Source organism: Epinephelus lanceolatus, chromosome 8 (assembly GCF_041903045.1).
Source record: "Epinephelus lanceolatus isolate andai-2023 chromosome 8, ASM4190304v1, whole genome shotgun sequence".
NCBI classification, from domain to species: domain Eukaryota; kingdom Metazoa; phylum Chordata; class Actinopteri; order Perciformes; family Serranidae; genus Epinephelus; species Epinephelus lanceolatus.
The window spans coordinates 21,654,324-21,680,055 of NC_135741.1; the positions used below are offsets into that span (position 1 = coordinate 21,654,324).

At 42.8% G+C, this 25,732-nt stretch overlaps 1 protein-coding gene across 3 annotated transcripts in view; it reads right to left on the bottom strand.

The window, feature by feature from the left end:
• cacna2d3a (calcium channel, voltage-dependent, alpha 2/delta subunit 3a) overlaps nt 1-25,732 on the bottom strand; it is a 151,711-nt gene that overhangs the window by 55,868 nt on the left and 70,111 nt on the right. For all 3 annotated transcript variants that reach the window (XM_078170001.1, XM_078170000.1, XM_078170002.1), the window contains exons 5-11: nt 23,593-23,755; nt 18,455-18,586; nt 17,228-17,439; nt 16,042-16,116; nt 9,999-10,088; nt 9,288-9,401; nt 2,222-2,300 (exon numbers count right to left, since the gene is read on the bottom strand). In XM_078170001.1, the coding sequence (XP_078026127.1) occupies nt 2,222-2,300; nt 9,288-9,401; nt 9,999-10,088; nt 16,042-16,116; nt 17,228-17,439; nt 18,455-18,586; nt 23,593-23,755 (865 nt within the window). The remainder of the gene's footprint in view (nt 1-2,221; nt 2,301-9,287; nt 9,402-9,998; nt 10,089-16,041; nt 16,117-17,227; nt 17,440-18,454; nt 18,587-23,592; nt 23,756-25,732) is intronic.

Consider the following 25,732-nt stretch of genomic DNA (forward strand, 5'->3'; position numbering starts at 1 on the left):
TGGTGTACATAAATAATTTGCTGGCATTTCCCATCTTTACTGAGCAAAAGTTTTGTGTAAAAGGAATTAAAGGCCTGTCCCATATAGACACCTGTCCGAAATATAGGCCTGTTAGCAAACAATAGCCCAGGCTACTATTTGAAGTTTTACGGTAATCCCACAAATCACTTGTGTTAATATGGGTAATTTTTTTAAAACTACATAGATATTGTTTGTGAAAAAACATTGTGTTCTGCCCAAAACTATCGTTCTAAATACTGAGGGGGGCGTGTCCCCTGAGTGCCCCTAAAATTTACGCCTGTGGTAGTCCCATTAGTTAGTGCCTCTCACACATAGCTTCAGGTAACATTCGCAAGCCCTCACAGTGGATTATTATTTCTCTTCTGTGGCAGTAAAGACAACACACAGCCTCACTGATAATTGTGCTATATTCAGGGCTTAACAAGACATATAGGGCAATACAGTACATTAACTTAAATATGCCTCTACCCAAAGTTGGAACCTTCATTCATTCATTTCCCGTAAATGCCTATCCTGTTGGGGGTCGTGGGGGGGGGCTGACACATAGAGACAGACAACCATTCACACTCACATTCACACCTACAGACAATTTAGAGTCACCAATTAACCTGCATGTCTTTGGACTGTGGGAGGAAGCCGGAGTACCCTGAGAAACACACACTGACACAGGACGAACATGCAAAGAACCGTCTTGCTGTGAGGCGACTACCGTGCTGCCCCTAAAGTTGCACCCTAATTGTCCAAAATATCATAAGATATTGAAACTAAAGGGCCTGACCCAGACACTATGTACATAAAAGTACTGTATGTGGACTGTCTGCATACGTTTGTCCATGTACTGTAGTGCATGTTAATGGGCATAGAGCAAAAAGTGCTATTTCTAGTGATCTGTATCTGTGTCACTGTCACAGGTTGTCAAATGTTTTTGATGTTGTTAGTTTCTCCCTGCTTCTGCTTGTCAACCTAAGTTATTTGAAACCAACCAGTTGTTAAGATTATAGGAGAACCAGAGAGGACCTGAGTTGGCCCAGCCACAGAGTCGGGTGAGCAACACAGTGGGGAACAAGTGGCAGACAATTAGTCAAGCTCATCCGGGCAAGACCTGCGTCCTTCTCTTGTTGACTGGCAGCCAAAGGCATTTCTCATATATATGGCCTGTTAGTAGCTGCTACAGCCATAAGGCTTAGCGGAAATTAAATCCCCTAGACCTAAAACTATTTCACCAGTACGTCTTGTGCTGTGACACTTAGCATTTCAATAACCTTAACAATATTCTTTGCTCCAATCACAGGCCATAGGGAGAGATTTTGACTTTATAGCCTTCAGTGACGGGGCTGGCAGCGTAACACTTTCCATTACCTGCAAAACTACTTAAAATAAAAACAGTGAAGAAGTAAAACCAATTTTTTTTTGTTGTAGTTTGGAATAGAGATGTTGTGCCTAGGGAGAAAAGCAAAGACTGTTCTGCACAGCTCCTGCAGGCTGGAGAGGATGTCACTGTCACAAGTCTGAATCATCATGCGGCATGCAAACACACACACACTTATGCAGCACGACACACACACATGCACTTCTCATCATCACCATTAACACCCTCAAACTGACTAGATGGGTTCTTTGATATCACTTCCAAGCAAACTGTGGCTGCCCTTGTACTCCTATCTTCACACACACACACACACACACACACACACACACACACACTCACAGAGCTAAAAACACATGCACACCCCTTGAGTGACCTATGGCTTGCCTGTCTTATCTACAGCAGCCTGAGGAAATGGAGCCAGACTGTCTCTGTCACCCACCTCGAAGCTAAATATAGCACCTGGAGGAAAGTGCTCTACGCACCGAGACAACCATGACAACACACAAAGCAACTGGAAAGTGGTGTATCGTGAAGATAGTTCGGACTTTAGGCTTAGAGGAGGATGTAATGTGACATATCTGGTCTGTGCAACTGGAACCAGCTGCCTGCTGTCACAAACACATGCTTATACTGATGAGCACTGACAAACACATGTCTATGCAACTACATGCACGCACGCAGACACATATACCAAACACCCTAAACAAATCCTGAGCTCCTGATGGATTCATTTTCACCCGGCTGACAGCAGCAAGCAGCAACTTTCTCCAGCAAAAACAGATTATAAGTTAAAAAAAACCAGAGGTCTACGCAAGTGTTGTAAGATCCTACCTTTGTTAGCACATGCCATCCATTTCAGATTATCTGCGAAGGCTGATTCTCGACCAATCAGGTAGGGGAATATGCGGACCTGCGGAGAGAAAGCAGATAACTTCCGTCAGTCATTTTAATCGCATTTTGATAGGGCCCACCACACCACCATATAGAAGATAACAATGTCAAAGCCAGGCAGAAGGCTTATTCTTTATCTGCCACTGATTAGCAGGCCCTTTCTCCTTGTTTAATAGAGTCGATTATGGACTCACGGAAGAAATTTTTCTGATAGATTTTATTTAAAGTTTAAATAAATCTAATCGTTTTTTTTTTCTTTCTATCAACCCAAGAAACTAAACAATTAAGGATTAACAGATTGGGGTTTGAAAATAAGATAAGTGTATCGAGAATATGCAATTAGAGTGAATGCAAAACGATTAACCATGAAGTCAATATTTTGAGTTGAAAAAGCCAAATTCAAGCTTTATGTGCTCAATTCAGAGAGTCTTCTAAAGCCTCTGCTGCCAAACCCATTTCTGCCCAGCAGTGCTCAGTTGGCTCAAGCAGCAGGTGTAGTTGGCAGGTGTGCGTGTGTGTGTGTGTGTGTGTGTGTCTGTGTGTGAAGAGCATGTTGCCAGATTGGACCAGATGCAAGCCTCTGGGGGCACAGCTGCCATAGCTCCCATGCCTGCATTTTTCGCTGTCTCCCTTCACCCTGACAGCATGTGTCTGTTTGTGTTTGTGCACGTGTGTGTGTGTGTGTGTGTGTGTGTGCATGTATGTGCAGGCACACACATGTCTAGATGTGGGTGCATTTGTGTCTTTATCTGATTTTGGGTGACTGCTCCCAACAGAAGGGTCTCGTAATTGCACAAAAATAATTTTATACCTAAATGGCATTCTCTTTTTGAGGAAGACGTCAGTATTAAATTATTTTTATTTCATTGTCACTGCAGTGTGTAATAGATGGACTCCTTATAAATTCAATAGTGATTATAACCGCTTTAGCTGACAAAGATATAAACCACAGACAGCTCATTTTCCAGTACTGTTGGTCTATTGTCAACTGTAATGAGTTTCACTGCGAGTAAGTACAGTTGTCAGATTGTCATTTTAAAGCAGCCCTCATTATCTAGACCATAATCATCCTCTATTCATACAAACCTCAGCTATTTGAATGACACTGCCAGAGCGACAGGAAAACACAACACAGTCGATATGATCACAACCGCTCCATGTACGGCTAAGGATTAGAGGTGCCACCGTGGGACTCTCTTGTCTGTGGTCATGTGTTCCCCTTCACTGGTAGCCAAGACAGAGGCTGAACTACAGCAGGCTGGTTATTAAATATGGAAGAGGTTTGCAGCTGAGTTAAGTACAGCAGAGATAAAAACTAGTAGGGGCTCGAGCCACGGCATGCAATCTCCAACTTACTTGACTGCACAATTTTTACATAGGCAGGAGTAAAAATACACATGCACGAAAGAATACAAACGCACAGACATACGTACTATATGCATCCATGCAAAAATATGTTTGTTCACGCTGCTACATTATGTATTCAGCACTTGACCCAATCATTTATTAATTTATTCTCCAGTGTAAATGTTCACACAAACATTTACAAACACTTTAAGACTGGAAGTGCTTCTGTGCGTTGTATTTTAATGTCTAGTTACAACTGTTACAAAGTAACAGCAGGCTAATTGTTGTGATGTTAATGGTCTTGTGCAATATGTAGGATAGTTTGGGACCAGACAGGCCCACTGTTTCAAATCCAGGTCAGCTTTGGGTTTTAACATGAAACCAAAGCCACACCCATGAAGGCACAGATTGATTCCTAAAATCGATTCGGTTTGTATATGGACACTGTTCGCTGAGGCTGATGATATTCAACAAATCATAAAGTCAAGCTAATAAGGAAGCATTACGTGAAATAGTTTGTGGAGTGTGATATAAGTTTGAAAATACGTCTCATTCCTAAGAATGTAAGTTCATGTAAAAGCCATCAACTTTCCTATCAATAGCTGTTTGCAAGCCTCTTTGGTTGTGACTACCACAGTGGCAGACAGGGCATTCAAGCTTTTAGACGACCCTGATAACCTTGTGCCACACTTTCTAAAGATAGCAGCTGAATATATTTCTTGTTCATTAACACATCTTTTTCATCTATCTTTTGCCTTTAATAAAATCTCTTATCTCAGAGTCTGCTTTTGTTCTACAATTACTAAAAGCAAGTGACCCAACACTTCTAAATGATTACAAGCGTGAGTCTAATCAGTCAAGGCAAAGATTCAAGAATTGCTAAGGTTTTGCTTGAGTACTATCCATCCATCCATTTTCTAACTGCTTATCCTCTTCGGGGTCACGGGGGTGCTGGAGCCTATCCCAGCCTACATTGGGTGAGAGGCGGGGTTCACCCTGGACAGGTCTCCAGACTATCGCAGGGCTGACATGTAGAGACAGATAACCACTAACACCTACGGACAATTTACAGTCACCAATTAACTTTCATGTCTTTGGACTGTGGCACGAAGCCGGAGTACCCGGGGAAAACCCACACTGACACGGGGAGAACACGCAAACTCCGCACAGAAGGGCTCCCACACCCGGGATCGAAGGAACCCTCTTGCTGTGAGGCGGCAGTGCTAACCACCACACCACCGTGCCGCCACTTGAGCAACATATCACCTGAAACTCAATCTGGTATTTTTCAGATGGATTTTAGAAGAGCAGATTGCGCTGTGTGTAACTGATATACAGACGTTTGCTGCTTTCCAAGTCTAAAAGAGAGTTTTGGAGTTGCCTGGTCTTTGAGCAAGGTTTGGGCCTTCTCAGAGGATATGGTGCGGGTCCTAGTGGTGGATTCCCAGGTTGCACTGCTGACTCTCACACAGAAGAGGCAGACTCTTCTCAGGGAGTTTCTCTAACAATTCAGGTTAGCAGCCAAGGCCACATGGAGACTGTGTCTCTGTCTCCTAGGGCTCATGGTATCACCAGTCTGGGCTGTTTGCTGGCGCTAGTACACAAGAGCCCGGTGCAATTGTGTCTCTTGTTTGTGGGACTCAGCCTTACAGGCTGTAGAGTCGTCTCCAGGCAGTTACAGTTAGCCCTTTGCTATTGGGACAACAGAAACAATGTTGGCAATGGAGGGGCACTGAGGCCTTATGATGCAATGCCAAATGGTGGCGACAGATAAGGTATGAGCAGTGCACAAACAACAGGGCACAGGCAGGCATGGGGAAGGTTGTGTGTAGCTCAGTATATCAATCTCCTGAGGCTGAAGGAGGTAGGATGTAGCCCACTTCCAATTTTTTCTGTACCTTCACCTTCAAGGTCAGCCCACGCTGGTAAGGACAGGCAGCATGCAGCATCTTTCATCAGCTGGCAGGGCTGTCTAGCTTTCCTTTGCCTCTGCAAGATGGCCACAGTTGTGGTTATGGGCACACAACAAGTCCCAGCAATCAATGCTGGCCTGGGCAGTGATTTTGGCATAGAATGGCCACGGCCTAAATTGCAAATGATGTGACTCACTCTGGCCCAGAAAGATTTTTTGTCATATTTCAAAGAAATGGCTATGAAACAATAAAGAAAAGTTGGCCTAGTGCTATATCAACCAATTAATTCTATGGCATTTCTGTGTGGCCAGTCGATTGACTCAGCCAAGGAGGGGCTCTAATGTGCCATGGGGCAAAAAATGGCTGTAGAGCTTTTTCAGTGTATGCGCCCAGTGATCAACTTTAATTGGTATGAATCTGTGCCATCTTGGAACATCATATCCAGTTTTCATAATACAGTGATGCCCCAACCAGGTTTTTGTCCTCAGGGGGGGTTATTGTGCCAAACATGGACAATCTGTCAGAGGATCAGGTGTCTGAGGACGCCACAACCCAGGAGGCTACACTCTCAGGTGGCTGAAGGAATTTGGCGCCACTACAGACAGAAAATGGTCAATATTTTTGAGTCAAGAAAGACCATCGCTGATGTTCTAATCAATGCTGACCAGGTTTTTCTATTATTGGGCGCTTTAAAAAGGTTGTAAGATTCTCGATTCTCCATCATCAATTACTGCTCTTTTTGAGGGAGGGGCACCACATGAGGGTGCTACTCTGTCAAAATTCAGCATAGATTTTCTTGTGTTCCTGATCTTCACTGCGAGCTGCTTGATGTGACTGAACTGTAAAAAATCGGACCCGCCCCCCCCTTCTTGCACTGGCTGGATTAGAGATGTATTGCATTTTTATGAGCTTAAAAAATATACATTTTATTTGCAAAAGGCTCTTGCTGGGTTTGATTTTATCTGGCTCCTGTTTTAGAAAGCGGATGAAGCTCCTCTGTAAATGCAGAGTACAACATATAACATAATATATAATTACATAAATTAATATTAAAAGATGTAATACTCTAGCACTAGTCTTTTCCTGTATTGACCTTGATTGTTTTGTGCTGCACTCTGCTTAATTGCTCTGTATTGTTCTGCGCTGATACTTTAATTTCTTGTTTTGACTCAGTTATTGGAACCAGAAATACACACAAGCCTTCAGTTACTTTATAAGTCAGGGAGACCTATGCTCTCAATGGTCTTTGGGAGTACAAAATAAATATAAGTTTCTAAAACACTCTTTATCTACAGAAGGCAGTTATCTGGAAACTGCGACAGTATCTCTCTGAAAATAATCACTGGCGTAACATGAAAGAAAAACTCATTATAGGATGTATTTGAAGTTGTTCAGTGGTGTGTTTTTTCCAGTTGATACTGTTTTTCACAGCAATGCTTTCTTTATGATCTTATGATCTTTCCTCCATAGCTTTTCGGGATAAATGCCATCTGCATGCAAATATTCAGATGTTTTTTTTCTTTCAAAGCATGCCTATAATCTCAGTGTGATGCTATACAGTGGTGAGGCTATGAGGCTGGTTGGAAGGAAGCCATTAAAACCCAGCAGCGGGGAGAGAGAGCGAGAGAAAGAGACACCGGAGAGAGTGACAGAGACCGAAGACTTCTATTATCAGCGGGGCTTCCTCTAAATGGAACTATCTAGCAGCCTTGTCCCCTCTCCGCTCACTGCTGTTCAGCCTTGAGGCAGGAGTAAGGGTGGAGGAGGGAAGGGGTGGAGGGGGTGTTGCGAGCATTTTCAGCCGCCAGACGCACACAAACACATGACAACACAAGTGGAGCCTTTATGGTAACAGATACGCACCTATATAAATGCACGGAGACATTACGCTCAAACATATTCAAGATTAGAATTGGCTCGTAATGTGCGACTTACCTGAGACAGTGGGAGTTTTATGTATGTACATGCATGTATATACAGTGTTTGCTTAGGGTACATGCATCTACCGTTGCCTTTAGTATGGCACTTCTATCCTCAACCCTTTTAAGGGTGAAGACCCCGTGGGCTTTCTTTTACAAAAGAAAATGACCTAAGAATAACCCTTTTTCTTCCCCTTCGTCTCCCTTCTCTCTCTCTCCTCCCATTTCATTTCATGGCCTGTCAGAAGAGCACCACAATTACCTTGCAGGACAGCAGAGAGACAGCTCAGTCCTCAGAGACAGGGCCATACTTAACTCTGTCTTAAAGGCCTCTGAAAGGACCCCATACTGGGTTCACTCAATACCCTCTGCTTGTCAAAAACTTTCCCTAACAACTCAGACAAATACTAATACTTGGCAAAAAAAAAAATGCTCCGAAATGTGACAATATTCATATCCCTATGGGAAACAGTGATCCTGACTGCCTTCCTCTTCCAGTCCTCTTGGTCAGATTTAGAGAGAGGCGCAGTATTACTACTTGTATAGACATTTTAATCAATGCACTAACTGTGTAAAACACCACTATGTCCCTTTTTAAAGGATAACTTCAGTATTTTTCAACCTGGGCCTTATTTCCCCATGTGTATGTGTTTTAAAATTGGTTCAGTAGTGAGGGAGATGGATGCAACCGGGAGCCGCGAAACGAGCTAAAACAGTAACGGGGGCAAATGCGTCCCGTATAGGTTTGCGCATTAAAAGTGTTTTTTTTTTCGCCACTGACGGGTTCAGATCGCCGGTGCTATCTCTGTAAATAGCATACTAAGCGTTTCCCTTACCTCTGGGCTGTGTGACGTCATTTCGCGAGAGCTTTGCTCCACTGTGTCTGTAGCTCTCTCTACTCCTGGGACAGCCGTTTTCTTGAGGAAGAGGTGTTTCGGGATTGGATGTCTTCTCTTCTTCGGCTGGCAGTAGTCATCTTGGGAGAAGTGAGCACTGCAGACCCGGTGGTCTGCAAGGCGCAGTGTCTGGACAGGAGTGTTAGCATCCATTTGTAGCACAACTAGCCACAACTTCAGCATCTTGCCGTCCGACAAAGGCAGCCTATGAAAGCTGTATGGGGTGTTGCGCGACATCCTGTTCTTGCAATTCGGATAAGCACAAACACGAACCATTGTTTTCAATTGATGCAGTAAAACTCTCAGCTGTACTCTGGGACAACCAGCGCCACTCTGAGCAGCGCTCAGCATGGCTCCTCTGTTTTCTTCCGGCAACAAGCAAAGCTCACACACAGCCCAGAGGAAGTGAAGGGTAAGGGAAACGCTAAGTATGCTATTTACAGAGATAGCACTGGCGATCTGAACTGGTCAGTGGCGAAAAAAAGCACTTTTAATGCACAAACTTATACGGGACGCATTTGCCCCCATATCTACTGTTTTACCTCGTTTCGCGGCTGCCGGCTGCATCCGCCTCCCTCAATACTGAACCAATTGTAAAACGAGTTGTACCTATGAATCATACGCACACATACACATGGGGAAATAGGGCCCAGGTTGAAAAATACCAAAGTTATCCTTTAAGTGTGTCAAATGGATCCACCTTCAAATACGACATTTTCTGACAACCGATTCTCAGCAGCGAGTTTAAAAAGTCATTCACAGCCAGGAGGGCACGAGTCCACTGCTCTCCATTTCCATCCTCCGATGTAATACCAGGTTGCAAACAAGGGGGTAACTGAGCTCAGCTGACCTCGCTTTACAACTGTTATGGAACTACAATTAAACATTAATGTGGTGATCATGTGTGTGTTTGTGTGTTTTAATACACTACCTTCCTCTCTGGCCAGTTGTACTTGGCAAAGATGGCATCATATGTGTCCACTGCCCCATCTGTCACCAACATAATAGCCTGGCTACACTCGCTGCCCCTCCCAGTCTCGTTGAACTGGAGATAGAGAGAGAAGGAGAGGTGGAGAGGCATGTAGGTAAACAAAAACAGCAAAAAAATCCCCTCCAATCTGAATAAATGCAGTTTAAAATCTACTTTTTTAAACACATTTCATATAGTTACTTCCCATCAGAGAATGCAATGTGTCTTTACGTGACTTACCTTTCATTCATGGAAGCTAAGTGTGTTATAAAAGCTAATGGAAAAATAATAACAGGCCTTCTCCACATATACAAGCTACGACATCTACCTTGATAGTGCATCACTTCACAAGATTGAAGAGGAAAACTGGGACACTTGTCATTGTCTACACTTAGATGCATCTTTTTGAAATATGAGCATTTAGAAAGGGAGGGTAAATGCGTGTGTGCACGTGTGTTTGATTAATTGCTTGTTCATAATGAGGAGATGTCAAAGCAGTAACCTGAGACATCAAGTGCCTTGTTTACTTGGTTTGTGCATGATTCTGTTGATTTAGCTATTAATTACAGCGTGCTAATTAATGTTGTGCATGACACTGTTTCTTTTCAGTGTGCATGTGAGTGTGTTTACATATGTGTGCGTGTGTGATCATGCGTGTGTGTATTTACTTACGTCACCGAGAAGATTGAAGGCCTCCGTCAGAGCTATGTCTAACATACCAATGCCTTGAGCAAACAGCTTGTCAAGGTGCTCCCGAAAATGCTGGGAAAATAAAGTTTTGGAAGGAAACATTACGATCATGGCGACAAAACGCCAGAACAAAAACACAAAGGTGGACCGAATTAGAGGTCATTATTGATTTTTGGAGAGAAAGAAAAAGACAAAGACAGAAGATAGTGAGAGTAGAAATATAAAATTGTAAAATTATTGATTTCATTTGCTCATAGCACAGAGAAACATAATATTTCGCCAAGCCTGATTTACCATCATTTGTGTGTGAACAGAGATCGCACCAATGGTCTAATGGGCTCTTTAACTCAGCCCTGAGCCGATTTTTGCGGCAAGCTGCCACATTATCTTGGAGTGAAATGTCACATACTGACTGAGAGAGCTAAAATGACCTGTTTTCCCTCCACCTCCTCTTAGCTGACAACCATTCAGTCTGGCGTGTTTGAACGTGTGTGCGTTAGTGTGTCTGTTCATAGGTGTGATCATGCCACAAAGGGTACATTATCTCCCTGGCTATTAATGATGAGTTTAATGTTGTCAGCAACCTAACAGGTCTCATGTGCATGTCTCATTATTTGCAACAGCCTGGAGGCAAAACCCACTCACACACACGCACACACACACGCACTGATAGACACAGCCCATTATCCAATTCAATCTATTTATAGCTGTTAAGATCCAGCTGTTGGCATTTTGAACTTTTCCCGTTGACTTTGGCTCGATCCAACCATCTGCAAAACCCATTTCCACCTATGGAGAAAAGTAACACACTTGTATAATACCATCAAACGCCTAATCTCCAGGGCTGGAAAATGAAGCCAACATGGAAGTGCCAAAAACTGCAGTTCCTCTAATGGCCACTTGAGGCTGGCTCCAGAAGCGAGTCAATCGCCATAAGCCCCCATGTTAAAATGCCCAATTCTGCAGCAGAAATAAACATGTTTACAGCCTGGTGCAAAAATCAGTTTTGGTCTCTGTGGCTAATTTCAACATTTATGACAACTGTGCGGAGGGAAAAATTTTTAAATAACTCAACAGATTACATTTTATTAAGGCTTAAGTTATGCATAGTTACAAGTGGGCCCCTTTGGGTGACACTCTGCCGACAGTGTTCTCTGCTTTTCAGTCAGATTCACCCCTTGCTCCTCCACACTGCCAGCCTCTCACCCATATAGTTCACTTCTGGCTCCAAAAAAAAACAAGATGGCGACAACCGATATGCTGAACTATGCTGAACGGTAGCGACGCCCATTCTTTTTTCAGTCTATGATTACCACCAGCAACTGAGGCATTACCACTGATTATATAAAATAATGGACATAGCTACTGTGATGTCACCCATTGGTTTGTGGACTGCAGTTGTAAAGCCTCTAGACATTTTGGTCGTCGCTATCTTGGTGTTTTGGAGCCAGAAGTGACAATATTTGGTTGAGAGGGAGGAGCTGTGGAGGAGTGAGGGGTGGATCTGACTCATAGACTGAAGGGATGCCTCGCAGACAGCCTCTCACTCAGCAGCTCCACCCTTAAATATGCGTAACTTTAAACTTTAATGAAAAATAAACAGGTGAGTTATATACAAAATCACCCCCCTACAGTTGTGATGACGAGAGAAATTAGATGTAGAGACTAAAACCATTATTTTTTTTTTACCAAGTTTAAACATGTTTATTTCTGCTATAAAGTTGAGCATTTTAACTATCTAATCTATAGGGACTGCTTCTGGAGCCAGCCTCAAGTGGCCATTCAAGGAACTGCAGTTTTTCGTACTTCTGTGTTGGCTTCATTTTTTTATCCCCAGAGGCTGCTGCTTGGCCATTACATACATGGCATGATCATTTTAGGGTTCTGGAAGCACCCCATACCTACACCCCACCTCTATCATCATCTTCCCAGCATCTTATCCTTCTACACCTCTCCCTCACTCTACATTCATCCCCTCCAGTCTTCTGCTCCTCAAGAGAGAAGTCTCTCAACACACAGTGGGAGGCCCAAGCAGCATAAGGCCATTTAGAGCTTGCTCACATGGGAGCAAACATACCGGTACACACACAACACACACATGTGCATAAGCACCAGCAACACACACATAAATTTGTGCACATAAACAACCTCCAGCATGCCTGACAACACCCCCATATGGCAAAAAGACACAGCCGTTCCTTTGATGTGGATAAAAAGGTTAATCGGTTCCAACAAAAGGCTGTACCCTGGAGCACAGCAAACTTTACCTACTGCATGTGAGCGTGTGTGTGTATGCGCGTGTGTGTGTATGCGTCTGTGTGCGTGTGTTAAGATCGAAGTGATCTGTCTCAGCACAGTGGGCTATGTTCAATCCGTGGCGCAGCAGTGTAATAAAGTGGCAGATTCAGAAAGTGTGCATATGTGTGTGTGTGCGTGTGTGTGCGTGCATGCAGTGCTGAATGTGCCCAACCTTTTGTGCTGCACCACAAGGCTCTGAAACGTACACTGGACATCAAACCCTTCAATGCTTCAGACACCTTATATACTCAAAAATGATCACAGCAGTCAGCTTAATGAAGCCATGGGGACATAATAATAAATAAACAGATATATCTTAAAGTGCAGCTTGCTGAGGCCTAAGGTGTGGATTTTTAAGTTGTTTTTTTTAATCTCAACATGGGGTCAGGTGCAATTCTGAAAAATGCAAAGAAAAGGCAGGCAGAAAAAGCCAAAATAAATGAGTACTATGTGGTGAGGTGAGGATAGGCAGCATTACATTTACATTGCAGTAAAGTCAAATTCAAAGCCAATGTCGCACCCATTCAGAAACTTCCTGCCCATTAAGGCCTTGTTTACACGCATACCGATACAAATAAAAACAGATTTTTATTTATCCCGTATAAAAAAAAATTCCGGGTTTACACGATCAGTTGTGAAAATGATATCCCTGTTTACATGAAAACGCAAAACGGCAGCTTTTTGCTGCAATTAGCATGCCAGGCCAGTAGGTGGCGATATGTCATATGTCAAACACCATAGAAGAATGTTCTGTGCATGCACAGTGATTTGTTTTCCTCTTGGCGCTAGTGATAAAAAACAATGATAAACTACATTTTAACATTATGTAGCATAGTTAGCTGCTGTACACTTACTAATATGGGGCACAGCAGACGCCTTTGTGCGCCGGTGTAGCGGTGATGTTGATGCAGCAGTGCTAAGTTCATTGTAAGCTCGTAAGTAGTCCCAAAAGTGCTAACAAAACGTAAACAACCCTGCATATATCCTCCATTGTTGTTGTGGTTCCCAGGCACCTAATGGGCATGCGCGAACTGGGTTGCAACGTCATCGTTTTCCAAAATTTCCATCTATCCTGTTTTCACGTCTCCACAGAAACGGATATTTTTAAAAACTTTCACTTTGGAAGCCGTTTTTGAAAATCTCTGTCGAGAAAAACGCCGGATACATGTACATGATAGCTGCAAACGCAAAGATAAATACCCGTTTTCAGAAATATATGGAACCGTATAAACAGGCCCTAATGCCCTCTATACACTGTGCGATTTTAGCAATCTTATAAGACCATTGCATGACACACTGTGAGACGTGGATCTAATAAACTTTGGTACGACGTCAAGTTTGATGTGTGCAGATTGTACGATGGCCGTTTACTACTGAATCGCAGGTTACGACGTACATCAATATGTAACGTCATCAGCGTGCACTGCACCACCATAGGTAGCTTGCTCACCTGGAACTTGCAGTTCCTTCGCAATTTCCTTCCATGCAGCGTCTTTTTTCTCGCGGTCATGATAGCAGCTGGAGGAAACATCAAATAAACAAGGCTTCTGCTGCCACAGCTCCACCAAACTTTCCTCTTTCCGGGAGTTCCACAGACTTCTTTTTGTTCGTTTTACCTCCATGGCAAGCGATCATTTGTTTGGGTTTAGCACCGGTGTCGCGGTGACCATTGTGTCATTTCGTGCTGCATTTCTATTGGTTGATTAGTAGACGTAGGTCATAGCTACTGTCACACTGTGAGATAGTCATCCTTAATTTCTGACACCGTCAGAATTTTATCTCAGGTTATCTTTGGTCGCAAGACGTTGACAACGGCCGTCCTTGAACCTGTCTCACAGTGCGACGTAAGACCACCGTTTTAGAGCCACGACCAAAGATATCGCCACGTTTCTCCCACGATGGTCATCTTTCATCTGGGACAGCCCAAAATTGCACAGTGTATACCGGCCATAAGAATGGATTTGGAAATATGCAGGTGAAAAAACATCTATGTTAAGACTGCACGAATTTGGTTGAAACGTAAGTGAGGTTTGGACCTGTCAGCTTGAAATATAGTCATTGAAATCCAGTTCTTCATTTGTCATCTGATAGATGACTGTCGATCTGTGACATAACTGGAGCAAACTGCTCAGCACACCTTCAGCCTCATTTCAGAGGGCCGCTCTGAGTCTAAGCCCAACGACTGCTAGATAGAGATAATGTTGAAAATCACGAGTGTTTACCTTTGAGGCTTTAAATACTAGCCTGGAACTACTGTGTGTGTGTGAGTAATAATCAGACAGGATGGATTTTACTTCTTCAGACGCTTGTTAACAAGTGGAATTAGACAAAAAGTACTCGTGGTAATACAGCTGGATGAGTGTGTATGTCCTTTGGAAGCCTGACAACAGGTATTTATGACCCAGTTGAAGTTTGTGTTTGAAATAACAGATTTGGAGGAAAACAGATCAGCAAGTTTAAGTCCCCAGTGTGACAGTCACTTCCTGCCTCCAGCTGAAGTAAAAGACATTAGCTTTATCTACTAGCACAGACTGCCTTCCCCTCTTAGCTGGCTGACTCGCACTACATTAAACTACCATCTGGAATTAAACACATAATGCTAATCCATATGCATAAGTGTAAACTCACTTAGAAATAAACAGAAATCACCAACAGGCACACACACACAGATGTGAACACACACATAATTCTACAGTGCTTGCACGTGGTGCATGAAAAGTAGTCCATGCACAAACAGCTGCATCCCTGGACTTGTAGTAACAGAGGTTATTGAATTTAAAACCATTTAAAAATTGAATTTGTAAATGGAATTTTAAGGACTTTGGAAGAGATGTATTTTTTAGTGGGCACCTGGAAACACAGAGCCTATACTGTAGGAAACAGAGAGGAGCAGAGACTCAGAGATGAAGAGGGGAATCATGCCATGGCAGTAGCATGGATCCTCATGTGCCAACTTAATGAAAATGTCTTGTATGAACAGCCCAGTCAGTGTACATACACATAAACACCACCACATTACAAGGTGGTAATTATGCCACTCGCTGCCTCATGAAAATCCAAACTATAATTAAAAGAGTATTTCACTGATGTGGCATTGCACTTGTATAACACTGTCGTAAAAATGTATTAAAACTGACGCAGCAGAACCACATTACCCACAATGCACAATTCGGTCAAAGAAACTAGGTGGCTAATGCTGCCTCTAGCCGCTGAGGATTGAGCAACAGAGGCATGGTAAGCTCACTTCTTTGTAACTCCACACCTCCAGATTTAAGGCAATTTATCAAACAACTTTTTTTTTTCACTACCCAAAACCTGTAAACTTGCAAACAGACTTTATGTTCCGAGTCATTAGAGTTTCCCTTTAAGGACACCATACTCTCACTCTCTCTCTCTCTCTCTCTCTCTCTCTCTCTCTCTCTCTCTCTCTCTCCTGCCATCTGGAAATCACTATCGGAGCATCACCCCTCACACCACCCGCTTCAGAGACAGTTTCCTTGCACAAGCAGGCTACTTAACAGGTCACACACACATCCTCACTCACTCACACACATGCTCAACTTAAATTCACATAACATACACTGTATACTGTACTTTAAGCTATACCAATCTCAGTGGCATTTTTTCATCTAATTGTGTATTGCGTGTGATATACAAAAAACAATCAATGATTTCTATTTGAATGTAACAGCAGAAAACAAGAGGAGACAAGGAAAGAAAGACTCACGTCTTTGTTGGTCACATCGGCTTGGACGAGAGTTCCATTTAGGCACGGCTCCACATAATGCAATTCCTCATTGTACTAAAAGAATACAATAAAAATAATTAAAGTCATTGTTTTTTTTTTTGTTTCATTTTAAATGTGCTGTATGTACAGAAATGTTTAATCTAATGTTTAAAAAAGCAAAGTGGTAAGATGTGAGAAACTTCATCTTGATGAAAAGCACGCACGCACACGCACACACACACACACACTGTACAGTACACAATGTACCCAGTGCCTGCCATTCTGTGATAATACTCACCATTTAATGCATGAGTATGAATTAGACTTCAAAGTCCAAGAAAGATAATGGAAGTGTGTTCCTCCACAGCCGGCAATTTTGCCCTGATGTGTGTATGTGCATATGCATCTGTGTGTGTGTCTGTCTTTGTGTGTATGTATACATTGCAGCATGAAACAAACTCTCACTGCATGAGATAGACTATTCTCTCGCTGCAGATACTTAAGACAAAACCAATAATGACTTTGACTCAACTGTGTGTCTTCTAGAAACTCCATCACGTATATAGAAAGTAACACAGTGAATGTGGCACAAATAGAAAAGAAGAAATAAAGGAGTCCAAATGACACATCCTTTTAAAGAGTGTTTGGGGAAAACAATATGTTTCTGCCTGATTGTCTAAATCCTCTTTTCCTTTATTTTTCAAAAGAATAATTTTCAAAATAACATGATTAGGATAAGAAATGATAATGAAGACTTTGTTCAGTGGAGAAAGAGAATGGAGGCTGGCAAAGTGACTGACTGCGTTTTGATGTGAAACAGCATCAGACACACACATGTGCGAGTGCATGTGTCGCACGCACGCACACACACACACACACACACACGCAAACACTCATGGAGTTTCATCAGACTGAGATGCGATAACAATGGTTTGGGTGCCTAAGGCGGGATCCAATCACAACTGTCTCCTTTGCAATTCAAATCTTCATTCAGCTGACTGCTAATTGGTTGTGAGCGTGACAGGAGAGAAAGCTGATTCGTTCCAGCATTTCCTCTGATCTGAGGAGTAGAGGTTGTGGGCCTGTGTGTTTGTGTGTGTGTGTTTGTATAGCTATAAAAAAACATGGAGGTTAAGCAGTTTATGTGGCCCCCCTCACAGCTGTGAGCATATCTGCGTGGACTTACGGCGATTATATTAAAAAAGTCGTCGTCTCCAAGAGTGTCCAGTATGGAGGAGACAGTCTGCCTGGCGATGGTCAGCCTGAGGCCCTTCATGCTGCCGCTGACGTCCACCAGGATGACCACATCCTTTGGAGAGGTGGCAGCCTGGATGTACCACTTCCGGTTGCGGCAGTCAAAAGCTATGACCCCGTGTTCATCTGGCTTCCACTTGATCCCTTGAAGAGACAGAGTCAGCATCACAAATCCAAAGAGAAAGACAAACTGCAATAGTGCTAGAGTTGTATAATTTGTACCAGAGGAAAACAAACTGTTACCTCGGCTGAAAGAGAGAAAAGGGTGGTCTGGGAAGCTGTTCTTTGAGCCCTAAAGGCTTTCTGCCAACGCACACGGAATTTTTCTAAAACACTGATCATCTGTTTTACTAAAACTACCTCTACACCTTAAGTGTGCTATTTATAGAGATTCACCTGAATCACAAAAAAACCCCAAAACATATTTTCTCACTTCTAGTGGTATTTGGCCAAGCACATAGAGGTTTGAGATTCCTGCTGACACCTCGGTACAATGAAGTCGAATGTAGTGCTCAGAGAGTTGAAAAATTACGCTGAAAAATTCAACAGCAACAACCCTCTGTAGAACTCTTCCCATGTCCAAATTACACTAAATAACCCACAGAGCACACAGTTCTCACGGGGACAATTTCCTTCTAATTTTGGATGAACTTTAAGGAATAGAATGGATTTAGAGTCTTTATGCAGCAGTGACTTTGGGGCCCTCCAGGTCAGGACACCAGAGACTGAGGCATGTGATATTAAAAAGCATAATTAAAACACACGTATATGCAGGTTCAAGAGGTCAGAAGATGAAAATAAAAGAAAGACGAAGCAATTCTATTGATTTTCCCATATTATGTTCCACGTAGATTATAATACTCACTCATTCTATTCAATAAGCTGCTTTTTGTTATTATGCTCCTCCTGTTCTTATTCATACATTCATCCATCTTCTTCACCCACTCTCTTTTTCTACAAACTCTCTAACCTGCCTCCCTATACCCCACACTCTCACCTTCTATCTTCTCTCCCCCCTCTTCCTGTCCCTCATCCCACTAGCCTCCAGTCTCCAGCTGTCAATCACCGAGATTCCCATATACCCCTCGTTCTGCTTTAGGGAGACAGCGACTTAATTACAAACACACACACACACATGCACAAACAAACACACACCTACCTGGGTACTGCCTGAAGAAGCCTTTGGCACTGCCAAAGTACTGCCATATGAGTGATGGGTCTCTCTCAAAGTTATCCACAAACACTTTATTCAAGGCCTCAGACCAGTACACTCCGTTGACGATTGCAGAGTCTGAGGATTAACGGAAAAAAACAGAGGGGGGAGACATGGAGAGGAAAGAAACAGCACCATTTGAAGAAAAAGGTTAAAATTGTTTTACATGTTTTACAGTCCAGGAGGTTCAGAACAGGCGTTCTCTAGTGCCTGTTCAACCACTCATATCGTATCAGACACTGCACCTCCACAGATTACTATCAGGACCTATTCATTACACAGGGATACAGGGAAAGTGTTTGCAGTAAAACAGAGTGAAAAGATGAGAGAGGAGAAAAAGAATCAGAGACATAAAAGAGAATAGGAATAGGAGAGACAGTAGGCTATTCTGCCCTACAAAGGCAAAATGTAGTTTAAAATGTGAAAACACTGGGATCTGTGTAGGACCCAGCTGTGGAGTTTGATCATTAAATGTTTTTTTAGTGTTGTTGTGTCCAGGATTTTTTGGGAGGGTGCCTGAAATCATGGCTTGATGACGCCTTCGAGCCATCCCTAACGTAACCCTTCCCCTGCTATATAAAAGCTAACATTAGAGCACGTAGCATCAGTGTCATTTTGTTAATCCTTGTGTGTGAGCATGAGTTTGCTACATTCAACAAGCTCTCTTAGCGCTTTTGGACTTCTAACTACATTAATAAACATCTGTGTTAAACACCGCAATCATATAGACCCTTTTACTGTTAGTAAACAGTATGACGTTTTAGGTGGGCAGGGCTTAGCTGGAGGCAAACAGACATTAGCTAGTGCTAGCTAGCAAGTTCTTTTGGCTTGTTTTAGACAATGGAGGAAGATGATGCAAGTGGTACATTCAGAAATACTCATTCCAAGGCACAAACTGGACCTTTCGTAAATTCAGAGCGCTGTCAGAATGTACCGTTCGGTTATTCAGAGCACCACACTCTTAAAGCAGCAGAGCGCTGAGTGGAGTGAATGTGTGATTAACTTAACCGCTTGTTAATTCATACAGAAATATAATGCTCCATTTCGTTGACCAACGGGGCTCTCATTTTAGTGTAGAGTATAAGACTGAATTTACAAATGCACCATCAGGTCACTCACTCTCCAGGACCACAAGTGTTACTTGAATAAGTAAACACTGATCAACGGAACCAGACTGGCCGACCCGTGTGCTCTCACTCAGTGGATGATTTGACAGGATTGCTGAAGGTGGGATGGCCGGCTTTGTGGTTTATTCCTAAGCCAATCTTACAAAGGAGGACGACACTTGAGCGGTTTCCTCCAGTTTGTTTTGCTATCAAGGCTAATGTTAGCTAATGTGCAAAAAACATAGAGAATAGTGCTACAGAGAAATCAAATATTCCTCTTAATACCTCCCAAATTTCTGATTAGATGGACATGATAAGCCTTAATACACATAACGTTATTCATCCCTACAACGGTAAATACTTTTTCCCTAACCTGATATGAAGTTTGAGCATTTTTGATGGTTGCTCTGTCTAGTCCCTTCATCTTATAGGCTATAACCCCAGTTGTCTTCATTTTGATGGGCAGTGGCAACTGGTATGCGATAAAATGTAAGTTTTGAGCCATGATTCCTTCTATTCTGGCTCCCAATGACACGACAAGGCTACATTTTAAATCTCCTATGTAGCCTACATCCGTGTGGTGATGAGTCATGTTTTGCCTCCGGCTAACATACTGACGTCATTGTGACGTCGGCCCTTAAAGGGTCTATAAACACAAGCAAAATAGCAGTCTCAAACATACCTTTCAGACAGTATTGGCTACCCAGCCCGGCAGTCATTGTTCACTGCTGTGGGTGTGTGCTTTGTGCTAATGTTAGTTGCTGTAAGCTGCAGAATGAGAGTCTGTTGCTACACAGTGGCTCCTTTGCTTTTTGGCTCAGGAAGTGAGTGAGCTTTGTGTGACTTGGTTAGCTGCTGAACGAGTCTGTCGCTATGTGGACGCTCGTTCTTCAGCTCAGCTCCTTCGGCTGACACGTCCCCAGTGTTTCAGAGCAGAAAATACTGCTTATTTAATCATTTAAATTTTTCTGTGTGGTTAGAGACACATTTTTCCGTGGTGTGACAAACTCATTACATATATTTATTTTTGCTTTACCTGACCTTTCAGACCTGAATCTCACATTGTGACATCCGTTTTACCATATATAAATATTCTGCCATAGATATGTATGTTTTCTATTAAACAATGGCTTTGTCTCTGCTGCTCAGGCTGCACAAACTGCACTGTAGCTTAGTAATACCTGCTACACCCACCACTGCACTTAAAGCACTCTCTGCCACAGATAGCATGGCCAACTAGACAGCTGAAGCAAAAGAGCTGCATCAAGTGAGAGCCATGAAATGGGTAGACTTGACTAAAACTGAATTTCCTTATTGATTTTTCCTTAGCCGTTGTCTGCAAAAGAAAAAAATATCCATTTTGATGAACTGTTATCTTGGTAATTCATTTCGTTATTCCACACAACTTGATGAGGCAGCAGCTGAATCCAATCATGATGGAGGAAAAAAAAACCACAGATAACTCCTGCTAAAGCTAACTAGCTTCACAAATCTCAGCAGCTGCCATCTTCCAACTCAAGCGGTGTGCAACAGCTTTTGCTTATAATCCTGTCCAAATTTATTGTGATATATGGTGGGGCACATCCAATAATTGAAGCTTCCTTTCAATTTACAGGCTGTGAGAGTCAACAAAGTAACTGATTTGCGACCGGACAGCCAAGCTTATTACAGCTGCTTACTACGCCAATTTTGTTTGGTGCAGAAGCAGGGCAGGGAAGATGGAAGCAGAAAATGGCGAGCAGACAGACAGACACAATCAGACAGTAATACACAAAAGCCTTTGGATAGATAAAAAAGAAAGCCAGGAAGGGAGGCAGTAAATTACTGCAAGACAGTCAGACAGACAAGTACCTAATGGACGGAGAGAGAGAAAAGCAGATAACAGATTCCCCATCATCTCCCGTGCTGGCAACATTGTTCTCCTGTCAACAGTCATGCCAATAAGCCATGATTGAATTAGTCCTCTGGAAGCTAGCACACTAAAGCCCCCTCTTGATAGTAAACACCCATCCACCTCTATGGAGCGGAGAGGAGGCTGGATTTGATCCAGGCTCCATTTACACAACAATACAGTCACTTCTGGTGCAGTTTGAGTGTCTATTACAATCTGAACTTGTCATGATGAGGGATAGAGTATGGGCTCTACTTTCCCCCTAAGCTGTCATTTAAATCCATCTCAACTAATGCACTCCTTAATTCAATCTGATCAAAGGAGCTCCCATGATTTTATATAATCACACGTGCGCGCGTGCTCAAGATTGAAAAGTAGAACCGTGTAGGTTACCCACTGCACCAGTCAGAGCAATCTGAGCTGAAATCAACTTCACTTTAATAGGTTACTTATGATGATTAGGGAGGAGGGTATTAACAAGGGGAGCGAGGAAGCATGAAGAGAAACAGGAAAGAAATGGGAAGCGATGGGTGTGTATGTGCTCATGTGAACGTGAACGCAGAGAGCAAGTGCATGGGCATTAGAGTGTATTGACCTGCTGCAAATGTGCGCATGGCTTTTTTGCTTACATGGTACACGTTCCTGTCATGTAGCCTCATAACGTATGATGGCATGGCTTGTGTTTTAGTTGCGATGTGAGTTCGGAAGATGGATGTTTGATGTGGTGTTGTCCCTCCTGCGATTAATCTCCAGGGGCATGCAGCTCTCTGCTATCATGGACTTAACCTCTAATTCATCACTGCTGCCACCAAACCATTTATGATGTGCACAGGCTACAGCCAGTTCTTCAGCAGCTTAAAAAAACAGGCTCAGGCGACAGTGACTTGCTGCTATGCGTGGGGAAGTTTACAGAAGCACGGCTTGACAAAGAATAGCACTGTGTAAAAAACACAGCGTCTTCCTTCATTTCAAAGAGAACCTTACTCAAATTTGGCTGCAATGCAATGCAGCATCATTCGGCATGTTAAATCTTGTCTTATATTATTAAAAGTCACTTTGCTATTTTCTGTCTGAACACCTGCTAACTTCTTGGCTGAAAGCAGGTGATACACATGAAACTATTTAAACACGTCAGTGCTTGAGCAAACAGCAAAGTAAATGCAAAAGACTTAAAACTTTTGCAAATTCATTCCAAAGAAGACGCACTCAAAAATGTTTTGAAAACTTTTACATAATCGTTTGCAAACTGTTTCCTTCCATCGAGCCAAGCCTCTCAGCCTCCCTTTGCAGAACGGTGATACCATGCCCACCAACGAGCTCCCTGCAGTCCCAGCCAACACATCCACGTTATCAGTACCAGCGAACAAAGCCCGCAGATCTAAAACTCTTAAAGCTCTCTGTGAGCATGTGCGCGCAATTCTACTCATTTGCCTGTGAATCAAATCAAAATTACTCTTCCTCTCCCTGTATCGGCCTGCCAGCCTCACTCTCTCAGCCCTTTCATTCAATTCCTTTCCATTTCATTCACTCTCCTCCCGTCACTCTCACTTGCGCTTTTCTTTTTTTCCCCACCTAGCTGTAATTAATCTGTTGCTCAGACCTTCCATCAGTCTGACTTAACCTACTTTCTCTCTCATTTGCTTCCTCCCTCTTGTGCTCTCTCTCTCTTTCTCCATATAATTTCTTTGCCTCTGGTAGCTGGGTTAAGCCGACATGACATTCACTCTGTCCGCCGAGCATTGTGCAAGGCCATGACTCCATCGGTTGGACTTGAGTGGACGGTAAATTAGCAGAATTTCTGATTATTTAACTGCTAATTAAGTCAGTGTGTGGTAGGGATGATCCAAAGAGTTACAGTTAATGAACTGAAATCCTCCTCCAGACACAGGCGTTCATTCACGTGCTAGCATACCAACTGTTCTACTGACGGTCAGGGCTCCAATTATCTGAATTATTGAACAATTCAGCTAGGAAATAAGATCCTGAGAGACTAAGATGTATTGCACCTTTATGGTGATGGCGTTAAACCCTTTCTGCACAACTGTATTTTTAACATCATAGTTATAAATTGGAGGTGGTAGCCTTACCTTTGTTGTACATGTTGGTGGGCACCTGGACTACGCTGAGGCTGAGGTTGACTGATAGGTTGTTAAAGTGGTCATTGGGTTGCAGGATGAATTCTCCTCCCAGCTCTACGCTGTTCCCCTCTTCATCCACCTCATTAATCAACACCGCATTGAAGTATTCATACTGGAGATGAGAAGAAAACAGAGACAGTGATGAAATTTCACACACACTCAAACACACCTAAAAACTGGAGTTTGCGAACTCTTTCATTAAGAATCATGTCTCTTAGTTTCCATATGCTCGACTTGCTGAGTCGTGTTGTCACTGTATGGAATGACTGGGTCACTCATGTGCTGAGTCAGAGGGTAGTTTGTGTACTGAGGTAACCTGAAACCCTGGATCATCCCAGACGTGCATGATGTTACAGCGGAAAGCTGCTGAGTTGAAGAATCTCGCCACCGCTCGCACACTCCCTTCCTAGCCAGATGCTGCATGTGTTGCTCTGCCTCCACGGTATTTTTAGTACTGCGCATACTGGGGAGACTATTAATAAATCATAGAGCAAGATAAATATAGAGCACATGGCTCCCTGCGTCCCAAAGGCTCTGAAGTCTGAGGTACCACACAGGGGCGAAGCCTGCAAAAGGCTATAGCTGATGCAGAACAAAAGACAACAAAGAGATAAAAATCCTCAAGCCATTTAAAAGAAAATGTGACATTTTAGAATAAAGACCCAAAGGCATACATATTTTTAAATGTTTACATGTAAATGAACTGCGCATATGCAAACAGAGGGGGTAAAACTAAATGTTAAATTATGTAAATTCAAGATAAGACCAGAGAACTTGTGACTTTTTAGGGAGTCAGTTATCTTTGTGTATTCATCTTTGAAAAGACATAGCTGACTTAAAGACTAACCTGGCCTATAAAACTGTTTGTGCACATGTCCAGCTTATTTGGACATACTCTTGTCTCATGTACAACTAATTTCACTTCGAGGACATCTGGAATCTGAACCAGGTCTCATTTCACCACACTGAAATTTGCTTTAAATGGACAATGAACACGTGATTGTGAACTTCAACACAATTTCAGTTATGTCGGTGGTTAGGATAACAAGATGTCAAGAGAACAACCTCTATTTCCTCCTAAAATGAAAATATATTTCACTGTTCTTACTGTCAACAGCAAAGGCAGCAGCAGCAGTTCAATCCCTTGTGCAGGTGAACGGTGGTGATTACATGGCTTAAGGCCACATTGATTTCTCTTGTAATGACCAAGACAATAGGATTTGAAAAGAGCCTCTGAGGAGAATGAATTGCCATTCTCAAGAGTCCAATACAAAGCCTCAGTCAGTACACGTGTTATCATTCAGAAGGGGACAGACACTCTCTGGACTTGATTTGTCGGAGAGTGACAGGACTGCAGGACCAAGAGAATGGTGATTCGGTTCAGAGAAAACAACACAGAGCACATGTTTATAAAGTCACCATACCATATTAATGCATCACCAAATACTACAACAACATGTTATATTGTTCTACCACTCACTTCCAGGATTCGTTCCTCACCCCACCACCCCCTGCCTTCCCTTTTCTAGCACCAGTAACCTTCATTTGGGCTAAATCTTTCCAGCTCCTCCTGAGGAACACCATCATCCCCTCAGCCCGGTGCAAAACACAGATAAAGCCATCAAATAGGCTGGCAAACGCAGTGCCTATCGGTGTAATTAATCAGACCTGATTAGGCTTATTAGCCTTTTATCAAGGGGAACACTGCCATTTCAAGGTGAGGGAGCACAGTGTTGCATACTTCTGCCTATATTTCCCCTCCTTCTCCTTCTACTTCTCTTCACCCTGCCTCTTTCAACTCCTGTGTGGACACAAAACTTTTATATATTTATATATATATTCAAAAGAAAACCAAAAACTCAAGGGTACACAGTGTGGTGAGATTCAATCGATCAACACATGACAACCTTTTATACAATACCAGTCAGTGTAGGACATAGATTTCTTCAGTCAGCGTTAAGCTATGTCAGTGCAAGACATTATTATGCAACTCACTTCTGGGTCTTGACCCAGCAATTCTGAAAATTTGATCTACATCGACCTTTGCAATGTTTGGGATACCAGCCATTTTCTACCACCAGTATGGTAC